This window comes from Trachymyrmex septentrionalis, unplaced genomic scaffold (assembly GCF_001594115.1).
Source record: "Trachymyrmex septentrionalis isolate Tsep2-gDNA-1 unplaced genomic scaffold, Tsep1.0 scaffold60, whole genome shotgun sequence".
NCBI classification, from domain to species: domain Eukaryota; kingdom Metazoa; phylum Arthropoda; class Insecta; order Hymenoptera; family Formicidae; genus Trachymyrmex; species Trachymyrmex septentrionalis.
Window position 1 is genome coordinate 3463098 of NW_017305779.1, and position 10577 is coordinate 3473674.

The 10577-nt window shown below is 38.5% G+C and overlaps 3 protein-coding genes across 6 annotated transcripts in view; 1 reads left to right on the top strand and 2 right to left on the bottom strand.

Moving 5' to 3' along the window:
• The window catches only part of LOC108752565 (IQ motif and SEC7 domain-containing protein 2), a 57212-nt gene extending 55556 nt beyond the window's left edge, over window positions 1-1656 (bottom strand). For both annotated transcript variants that reach the window (XM_018493452.1, XM_018493453.1), the window contains exon 1: window positions 1412-1656. In XM_018493452.1, coding sequence (XP_018348954.1) covers window positions 1412-1656 — 245 coding nt within the window. The remainder of the gene's footprint in view (window positions 1-1411) is intronic.
• A 2029-nt stretch (window positions 1657-3685) lies between these two features.
• LOC108752691 (myotubularin-related protein 14) lies at window positions 3686-8256 on the top strand. Of its 2 annotated transcripts, none has more exons than XM_018493724.1 (8): window positions 3686-3881; window positions 4002-4118; window positions 4663-5008; window positions 5095-5645; window positions 6089-6408; window positions 6492-6924; window positions 7033-7380; window positions 7458-8256. In XM_018493724.1, exons 3-8 carry the CDS (start codon window positions 4922-4924, stop codon window positions 7600-7602), a joined length of 1884 nt encoding a protein of 627 aa, XP_018349226.1. In that variant the 5' UTR covers window positions 3686-3881; window positions 4002-4118; window positions 4663-4921; the 3' UTR covers window positions 7603-8256. The 2 variants fall into 2 exon arrangements, with proteins under 2 accessions (XP_018349226.1, XP_018349227.1); XM_018493725.1 differs by having other exon boundaries at window positions 3799-3814.
• A 443-nt stretch (window positions 8257-8699) lies between these two features.
• On the bottom strand, window positions 8700-10010 carry LOC108752511 (peroxisome biogenesis factor 10). Of its 2 annotated transcripts, XM_018493358.1 has the most exons (4): window positions 9938-10010; window positions 9421-9796; window positions 9096-9347; window positions 8700-9026 (listed from the first exon to the last, which is right to left on the bottom strand). In XM_018493358.1, the coding sequence occupies exons 2-4, from the start codon at window positions 9712-9714 to the stop codon at window positions 8712-8714; spliced, it is 861 nt and encodes a 286-aa protein (XP_018348860.1). In that variant the 5' UTR covers window positions 9715-9796; window positions 9938-10010; the 3' UTR covers window positions 8700-8711. The 2 variants fall into 2 exon arrangements, with proteins under 2 accessions (XP_018348860.1, XP_018348859.1); XM_018493357.1 differs by lacking the exon at window positions 9938-10010 and having other exon boundaries at window positions 9421-9880.
• Window positions 10011-10577: the final 567 nt, after the last annotated feature.

Here is a 10577-nt window from a genome sequence, read left to right on the forward strand (position 1 = left end):
TGCTAGAATAATCAGAGAGAGAGAGAGAGAGAGAGAGATACGTAAAAGTTACGTTTTGGCCGTTTCAACTCCTTCGGTTCGTCTACACTCGGCTACTTGTTGAACCAGGCGGGGGGGAAAAGACCAGAAGATCGCCAAGAGAGAAGTTCACGACGCGTGTACGGCAACCGTCGGTCAGCGTTCCGATATAGGCGATCGTAATAGGCGGAAACAACGATGCCGCGATACAAAGGGTTAATCCAACGAGAAACCATCGGTATCTCTCGTTCCGTGCGTACGCCCGCGAATTGCACGCTTTGCATCTCGCGATATCCATCAGACGCGACGGGAACATTTGCGCGAGAACGCATCCCCGCGATCGCACGCTCGCCCGGTGCAATATCAATCCCACGATGATTGACATCTGATGGCTTTTTCAGATGGGCGAGAGGGTGGCGGGGTGTGGAAGGGGCCACAAGGCGACGTGATTCGCTCTCACGAGTCGCACGAGCGAGGGTGAATCACCCTCTCCCCCGGTATAACTCGATTCACGCTGGATTTTTCTACGGTGGATCGCGTCGAAAACCGGGAGATAAACGACGTCGCGAAACGTTGCCGGGATAGAACCGGGCCACGGAAAGTTGCGGGGTGGGGAAAAAAAAAAAAAACAACGCGGCTTAAATGCGCGGGAAAAAAAAAGGTGGATACGCCCTTTTTCGGTTTCCGCGCTCTTCGCCCACCTCCTCGTTTCCCGTCACGAAGGCGCAAATAAAAACGAAAGATGTAAAATACTGTATTGTTATTTTCTTTTCGTACCTCCCTGTTATTTCATTTGAAGGGATAAGAACGTAGATTTTTTTGTGGCACTTTCGACTACTCGCTACACGCTTTTATCTCGCTTCGAACACGAGGAATGTAAAAGAATGCGAGTGGGAAGGACAGATCTTTCTCGTGGGTTCTCTCTTTGTACCTCCCACACTATTTTTTTGTCCTTTTCTTCCCGTCTTATCCCAAAACCGCGCGCTACACCGCGCCGCGTTCAGGTATACAGAAAAGGCGTGAGAGATACGTTAAAACGCGACGAGAGGTTATCGTAACGTTATTAACATAAAGAAAATATATGAGAGGAGAAAGAAAAGAACACTTTCACGCTGGCAGAAATGAATTTTTATCGCGATCAAGCCCGTACTTTTCAATTTGCACGGCGTTACACTTTCCGCGCTTAAATAAGGCGTCACGGAGGGAAAAATGCGGAAGGAATTGCAAGAAAACAAAGAAGACAAATGTACGAGGAGTGCGAATCCTCGTTTCTACCTTCTTTCCGGCAGCGATTAAGTGGGAGTGAAGAGCAGCGAGAGCTCGAGAAGAGTCGAGAGACGAGAGAATGAGAGGGAAGAATCTTAACTCTTTAGCGAGCGTGCGTTGTGCGTACCTGTCATCGTGCAGCCGCTTGAGGTCGGTCATCTCGCGCTCGAACTTAAATTTCGACACCTCGCAGAGGAGAGCATCCCGTTCGCCGACGACCTCGGCGAGCTCGCGCTGCAGCCTCTCGATCTCCGCGTACTGGCGGCTGATGAGCTGGTTCTTCTCCTCGAGGATGCCCTCGACATCCGGATCTAGGAGGGCGCCCGCCGGTGCCGTCTCGCCGCCGACGCTGCCACCGAGCACCGCGCTCATGTCGTTTGTTTACCTTCGTTCTCGCGCTCTCCCGCGCGCCCCGCGTACGAAGTACGAACGTCGCGCGTACGCTGTGGCTGCCTCGCTCCACGTCGGGGGTGACGTACGACGTCGTCGCCGTCGCCGTCGCCGTCGCCCTCGACACGATCACGCGAGAGAACGCGCGCCGATTCACGACGGGTTGCCACGAACCCACGTTACTGTCAGCATATTTCAATGGCCGAACGACACGATTAACGAATGTCACTACAGCGCACGAAACAAAACGAGGCACGCACGATGCGACAGCCCCTCATCGCATACTCGCCATATTGCGAGCGAAGCCGCGGTCGCGTTCCTCCGGTTCCTCGTAATCGGACCGCGCCGTGTTCGATTCCGCTGGTCCGTTGTATCAGGCGCGTCCGCGCGTGCGCGCGTCGCCAGCCGTCGCACACGTAGCGCCATCGCCCGTTTGCGCGCGGTACTAGTCGATCAATTCGGCGAGTACTCGGTCGGTATTCCATTCTCGTTATTAGCGCCGTGATTAATGACCGCAGCACAGACTCTTGCACAACGCATAATGCATAGTGCATAAGGGAATCAACCAATCGAAATTCTTCTTTTCCATGAAATGGAAGGAAAGAAAAGATTCTGATTAGTTGATTCGCTTATGCACTATACGTTATGCGTTATGCAAAAGTCTGTGCTGCGGCCTTAAGGACCATTCACACAAACTTACACATAGCCGCATAAAGAGAATCATTCAATTTTCCTTTATGACAGAAATGTGGTTGGATAATTTTTTTTTTATTTATATTAATAATGGATATTAGATATTAATAAGTAAACTGTATATTGGCTGTGGTGTTGTCAGTGCCAGTATCGCAGCCAATACGGTGGCAAGATTCTAATCCAGCTAACAATCCAGCAGGAAAACAAGCATTGTGTGCCGCAAACTAGTTTCCACCAAGGATTTATACCCATATTTATAGTTCTTCCTTAAGAAATAAGGATTCCTTGTTCCTCATTTCACGTTTCATAAATTTTCCTTGATCAAACAAGAAGTCTTATTAGCCTCTTTTTCTTAAGGGAGGTTACAAGTTTCCTTGAGGAGGAGGTGCAGTTTTCATAATCAAGCAAATCTCCAAATTTATTTTGTCACGCCGGTCTTTTTGCTTTCGATAGCTTTTAATTTAAATCTGTCGCAATAATTATTTTCGATAGCTTTTTTTCGGAAATAAACTATGCCAAAAGCATTTTCTCTTTCTTCGCATAATAAGCATTATGGCGAATTTTCGATTGAAAGCACTGATGCATATTAAAGCCGTTCACTGATTTAATTTTAGTTTAAAAATAAAATGCAAATATCTCGAATTATGAAATACATATTTAATCGATTTTTATTTATATATTTACGTTATTTAAATAACGTAAATCGATTAAATTGTGAAATACATTTTATTGCACTATTAGGTAAAATATGTATTTTATAATTTGAGATATTTGCATTTTATTTTGTGTATGTGCATCAGTGCGCCCAATCGAATTCGCTATTTATTTTCATCCATTATTGTTGCTAAATGCTTAATCACAATTTTATTTAATCAACAATGTCTGTATAATATTTATTATTCATAATTCACGATATTAGGTTTGCATATATTATATATTAAAACATGCTATCTTCAGTAGGTTACTAAAATCTCTAAAATATTCCTTCCTTCAGGAAAGCTTGAAATTAGTTCATGAAACAAGGAGGCCTTGAAAAATCGAGGAATCCTTCATGGAGGCTTCCTTAAAATAAGGAAGGACTATGAATACGGGTGTTAATCCGGATCAGAATGTAAGAACCAACCAACTACAGACGAATATTCCCCTGTCGTTCGACTGTAACAGGGGAATACTCGACTGTAATTGGTTGGTTCTTACAAACTAGGCTAAACTAAAGCCAGTTACAGAATATGGGCCCTGCCCTAGGCTTTCAACTGCAATCTGCAGTAGGTGGCGTTGTAACCAATCCTTCTCCTCCCACCGGAGAATTACCATCACCACGGTTTCGAAGATAACCTTAAAAGTACGGGAAGTCGGGAACGTGACTGCGATAGGGCGACCGCGTGATAATCACATTTTGGACAGTTCGTCTGTTTGACTATTCAAACCAATTCAAGCGTGCCGAAACGTGCGTGCTAAGAACGAGTCACTTTGTTTCCCGAGAGCGCGGGGGAGGAGCATGCGAGTATTTACGGGTATTTCTGAGCTGAAACTGCAATTTTCGATTCAAAAATGCTCGCGGACACTCGTACACTCGTGTCGCAGATTTTCTTTGAGTTATCAGAATTTTGGAAACCTATCTCCCGTTGTTGCAGAGACACGCGGACCATACAGTAATCTTAACGACACGTCATAGCGTCCGTCTCTACGTGGTGGGAATTTACACGCCGTATGTTTTTCAGTGATACCGATGGCACATGTGATATTGATAGGTTATACATGCTTTTCAATAGATCTATCTTTTATCCTCTAGAAATTTTTTTCTCCTTTAAATCAAATATCAAACATATATCTATTTTAAGTTTCAAAAGTATATATACATGGAAAACGGTGTTCAGTTTATAGAAAACAGACCTATCGTTCGCAGGAAAGACTCATGTTGTAAGAAAGAATTAATCGCGCGCTCTACTCTTGATGCAGCAAGTGCTCCTTTTTTAGAAACACAGATTCATACATAAATTTAATATAATTTAAAAAAAAAAAGATTTATTTCTTCTTTTTTTCATTCTCTGTTGTCTCGTTACGTTTTAAAAAGTAATAAATATTCATTGAGTAAATAATGCGCATAATTTCTCCGATCTAGAGTTTATTTTAAAAGTTTTTTGTATTATTTTTTTCCCAAAGTTTCTAAGTGCTTTGATAACTGAAGATACAAAGAGAAGATCATAGATATAATTGCAATAGGAATTCTCTTGAATAAACAAATTTTATCTTTTAACAGTCGCATGTTATAACAGGTAAAATTATTATCTACAGAAATAATATGTTCGATTGTGTATGCATGGAAGATCGTGTTGTCGACATTTGAAGATGGATTGTGACGAAAAGAATTCGATAAATGTTAACTGGCAATGCGACCTGCATATACCTTAAATTCTGTGTTTTGTGTCGTGTTTTTATCATGCAAGATACTGGCAACTAATGCCTTGTGAATCTAGTGCCTCCTTGGAAAGCTGTTTTGAGCACATTTCTACAGCAAGTGAGCAAACGCGTCTAGTTTAAGCCACGACAAATCATGACTGAGATTAGTATAGATAGTCTACGAAATCTCATTACACACTTCGCAAAGAACACCTATAGAACCAAGGATGGAGATGTTACGGTAGTTGTTTCATAAATATATTTTATAATTAAACATGCAAACATTAAACTCTTTGTAAAATTAACTAACTATATATCTTTTTACAGAATCAAGAAATCATGCAGAGGTGCATGTTGCTTGCGGCCTTTGATTATGAATATTTTACAATTAATAACAGTGGAGGTGATCTTTGCGCTCATTACCCAAGCTATCTTATAATATTAGAACATGACAAATTCCGAAATTTGAAAAACTGCGATACATCATTGGCATCGCCATATGAATTGGAAAATATGCTCATCAAGAGGAATAAGCTCATTAAACTGATGATACGTTCAAGATTTGCCAGATGTCGTTCAAGATTTCCAGTGCCAGTGATACTTTACAAGGGTAGACATGTATGCAGATCCTCAACATTGTCCAGTGGACCAGAAGTGTTCGGTAGAGCTGGATTAGATTTCTTGCTATCTAGTGTAGGCAGCACTAGTTCAGTGCAACCAGTTACACAGGTAGAAGAAAATTTACCCAAGGAGGAATCGAAGCTGACTGACTTGAAAGATAAAGTTAGATATTACGATATTGAACTTCTGAAGACTCTTAATGTAGGAACCATTGTAGACTTCATGGTAGAGAAGAAGAAAGTTAAATATGGGATGACGTAAGGATGATACAGTCTCTCTCTTGTATTTGTACATGTCATGAAGTAAATATTTGGAGAGAGCTAGACTTAGATTATCTAATTGTTAAACTTTGTTTAGTAATTGCAAGAACTAGTATAATTGTTAAAAGAAATATATAAAGTTGCTTTTGTATGAGAAAAATAGAAGAAAAACAAGATGGCTCTATAGTAAAACTATTTATTTCGTTGCATAATTAAATGAGTAAAGATTATAGTTTGTAACAATAATGTTTAGGATGAAGCATGTATAGTTTCTGCAGAAGAAAACTGCATACATAGACAATAGCTTTCCAATAAGATGTTCATCTTCACAAACACAGAGTAAAGTTCCATAATAATAGTTCTTAGTATGAGCAGTCTGTTTTATTCTATGAATCCACTTTTAGAGGCCCTTAAACAGAGCTCTTTTGTTCGGTACTCAGCGTAACTTCGTCGGAGAAGGTAGACCAAGGAAGGAGGTACAGCGACTTTAATCTCATTTCACTGCCATATCCTGGATGTGAATTCTTCAAGGAATTTAGAGACCAAGATTATCGATCGAAGGATCTGGTGTTTAACTGGTGCCAGAATTACATAGATGCGCCAATATGTGTACCTGAAGACCCAATCTCCAGTCAATTACGAGTCAACTGGAATCAGTATACAGAATGGAATCTAGTCAAATTAACGCAGAACTATTTAAAATTAATACTGAGATATCTGAGCGATAGTAATAACGGATTATTGATTCATTGTATCTCAGGTATGGACATATTGCTATATAAAAATTTCCAAAAAATAACTATTTTTTTAAATAACTATTTAAGAGATTAATGTTATTTCTAGGTTGGGACCGCACACCGCTATTTATTTCATTATTGAGAATTAGTCTCTGGGCCGATGGTGTCATTCATACAACATTGGATTCGTATCAACTACTGTATTATACCATCGCTTATGATTGGATGCTCTTTGGACATGATTTAGCAGACAGGCTCAATAAAGGAGAAGAAATACTTTTCTTCTGTTTTGATTTCTTAAAATATATCGAAAACGAACAATTCAGCATACACAAACATTATGATAGAACATCAAAACATAGTGAATCAGAAACTTTTGTGATTGATAACGAGTCTTTCGAAATCATAACAAACTCAAGTTTTAGTCCAAAGAACAGTTCATCTAGTTCTATTGAACAAAATAGCGTAGATGGTGATTCATCGGCAGCTGTGTTCTTTACTGATTCTATTGATAATCAAGATGACTCACGCAACAATGTGTATGATTATTTTAATTATTTATTTTTAAGTATTATAACAATTTTGTACTAACATTATCTGCTAAATATTACGATCAGAGGTCTAACATATTTTTGTATATATTATAGAAATGCTGCTCATGGAACATTTACTACATCTCCAAACAAAGATAGTAGTGCCGTACAAGAATCGCGCTCATCATTGTCCGCAAATCGTACATCTCCAATTGGTGTTCCAATACCACGCAATCCCCATGTTCGACAACGAAACGATTCGACATCTTCAGGCGATTCATGGCAATTGGTAACAGGGACCGGTAGCCTATGTGGTTCCACAACTGCTAATGCTCCGCACTTAGACAACGTATTAGCACCTGATTCAGATTGCAAGCCATCATGTACTACGTGCCGTAGAACTCGACGTACATCGCAAGAACGCAACATAAATGATGATGAAAATTGTGTAACGCATACACAGTGAGTATAATTTCTCGGTTCAATGGTACATATTTTATTCCTTATAAAATCTATATACATTAACAATTTGATTCCAGACGTAGAGAACGATTACTTTGTCTTCGAAATATATTTTATAAAGCTTATGGACCTCATGGATTTCGATTGAAGGACGAATCAGGTGGCATCAGCCAATATATCGGAAACATTGTTGGGATGACTTCCATTCAGCGCACATCCTAGTGGCAAATGTTATTGCGTGACTTTCCAAGAGCATGAATTTACAGTCGATTTTTTCTATTCTAAGATCACCTGATCATTCTTCTGTTGTTGATTCATTTCTTCTATTCTTTAATCTTCATTTATTATTCATTAGTTCTCATTTTCTCTAAACGCATTTCTTCCTTAGTCCTCGTTTATTATTTGTCAATCCTTATTTTCTTTAATCACTTTCTTAATTTCTTATATTTTTTTAGTCCTTGTTTGTTATTAGTTAGTCCCCATTTTCTCTAATTGCATGTATAAGAAAAAAAAAATCATATATCTTGTTTCTTTAATTTGTCTTTTCACTCTAACTGTAATATGATCAAATGTCAGTAACAGAAGAGCAAGAAAATCATAACTTAAAAAATGTTCTCTTAAACGCTTTTGGCGTATAAGAGAAAATATAAAATAAAGACTCTTAGAATAGTAGAAATCGATTATATTGTTAATGGGTATGATCAATGCGATGCTACAGATGCTTCAACTTTTTTTTTAATGAATTTAGAAAATTCTTTTTTCTAATTGATCAATCAAACGCTTCGAAGCATTTGTAGCAAGCTTGGCACTGATCGCAGCCAATAATACTTTTGTCCAATTAACAATTTTATAAAATGAGTTTATAAATAAAAAATGGGGAGAAATTGTACATAACTGTTTTTCTCAAAATTGGACTGTTATACAAGATGTAGTATGATTAAATATGATAATCAGAAATAATTGAATAAAACTTGATATTTTTGTATATATCTATAAAAGCAGATATATTATTTTATCACTTTTATCTTCCCATGTAATTCCTATATATAAATACTAATTCTTATTAATCGATTGTCAATATCTTATAAACTTGCAGATAAAAATAACTTAAATCTTTCGATAAAAAGTTTTGGGAATTCCCACATTTTGAAATGTAATTTTTCAAAAAGAACGGATAAACTTAAATTCGTTTTATTTTAAAGATGATAAATATTCGTTTTAAAAATATATTAATTTCTTGTAAATGTAATAATATATAAATATAATATAAGACCTTTATATTATGTATAATATGTATTCGAGGAATATATAAAATCTAATATCACAGAAAATTATAAATTCATCAAGTGGACAATTCTCGACGGTGGTACGTATTCTCTACAGTATGGACATTGTGGTTTAACACGTAACCATTCGCTAAGACAGCTCCAGCAGAATAGATGACCACATAGTGTCGCAGTTGTTGCTGCTGCTTCTAGACACAATTGACAATTGTGATTAATGCCCTTAGCATTAGACATATTTACATCAGTACTATTTTGTGCTGTATCACTCTGCCAAATTCTCAATAGACATTGAATTATAGTAGCAACTCCTAATAATCTTAATCCCCAGCTAACAGTATCCTTTGGTCGAGGTCCATATACCTTCAAATTATTACGTAAATATAATAAAATTAAATATAATATTGTGAATTTTTAGAGCTTGAAATTTACCTTTGTATAATCTAATCCAGCAATTCTCCTACCCAGGCTGTAGTATCTACCGTAAAAGTAAAATATCCCTTTGTGGAACAATATAATTATAGGTATCAATGTGCGTAACTTGGATAGTAAAGTATTTAAAAATGTTATTGCTGCTGGAGTCAACTCGCTACGTGGATGATTCACGTATGTTTGTAACTGTTGTAGCAATTTGAGCAATGTCCTCTCACCACAACATTCTAAAATCGCAGCTAATATTCTCACCTAAGGAAAAACAGAATTTAATGAAATTATCAGAGGGATTTGCCTTTAAATAAATCTCTCAAACTAAACGTACAGTTAACGTTGGTACTCTGCGTTGCTCTAAATTAGCCTGTACTATGCCGGTATATTCCTCGCCCAACGTTTGATTGCTCATACCCGATGTGAAAATAAAGTATAATAACTTGAATGGAATGTCAGACCGAATGTATTGAAGCAATGTCCTGTGCATTCCGAAATTCTGTGATATATCGGACAGCTTCTCCCGCAAGAATTTAATAAAATCATCATCCCGTTGATGCGATCGTAATATTTCCGCCTGACTCGCACATTTTAGTTTGCGGTGAGGCCAATTTCTGTCAGTCTTCATTTTTCGGTATTACACGTTTATCGTGATCAAGTATGAGTCGCGTGATGTCAAAAGAGGAACTTATGCGTGATCATGCGTGACACTAAAAAAAACATTAGATTGCATATTGTGTTCAAGTCAGTTCAAGCAATAGCGATAGGAATAAAGGAATCCAACATACGGGAATGCATTCCTCTGTTCCTATCGTTATCGCTATCTTTATTTCTACCGCTATCGCTGTTACCTTCGCATTGTGTTTATGCCTAATCAGACTGAACGCAGCAATCGTCAAGCAGCAGAGCAGCAACCAATCAGCGAGACGATATTTACAATGGCGTAAAGATCGCCTTGCTAATTGGTTGCTGCATCTAGTCTGAACTAGGCATTAGAGCTTTAGCTCCGATTTCACGGAGATACGGGGTGCTTTCCAATTGCAATGTCCCTAGACACTTTCGTGCACACGGCGACACAAGTTGTGTTTCAATTGTCCGTTATCGTTGACACAACGCTACACATTTGGGGGTCGATTCTGTATCTTCGAAGAAGGTGAAAATTACAAAAGTGAAAATTACAAAAGTGAGCAAACTCACTAGATGTTAATGAAGTTATAAATATTCTAAATTTCATCACTTTCGTAATTTTCACCTCGTTTCAAGAACCGTAATAAGCCTCCTGGATGTGGAAACGCTTGCCGCGCGGCAAAATGAGACGCGGCAACCAATGAACACATCAGGAGCTGTAAGCTTATTGGCTACACATGACGCATCACATTTTGCCGCGCGGCAAGCGTTTCCGCGTCCAGTGTGCAGAAGCCATTATATGCAATCGCATCCTCTACACATCTAGTGATTTTTTTCCTAGAATCTGTCGGTAAGGGAGAATAG

Coding starts and splice junctions, on each gene's coding strand:
- LOC108752511 (XM_018493358.1), bottom strand. CDS start 9,714: ATGAAGACTGACAGAAATTGGCCTCACCGCAAACTAAAATGTGCGAGT. Junction 9,348..9,420: donor GCAGAGTACCAACGTTAACT/GTACGTTTAGTT, acceptor GTTTTTCCTTAG/GTGAGAATATTAGCTGCGAT. Junction 9,027..9,095: donor CTGGATTAGATTATACAAAG/GTAAATTTCAAG, acceptor AATAATTTGAAG/GTATATGGACCTCGACCAAA.
- LOC108752691 (XM_018493724.1), top strand. CDS start 4,922: ATGACTGAGATTAGTATAGATAGTCTACGAAATCTCATTACACACTTC. Junction 5,009..5,094: donor CCAAGGATGGAGATGTTACG/GTAGTTGTTTCA, acceptor ATCTTTTTACAG/AATCAAGAAATCATGCAGAG. Junction 6,409..6,491: donor ATTGATTCATTGTATCTCAG/GTATGGACATAT, acceptor TGTTATTTCTAG/GTTGGGACCGCACACCGCTA.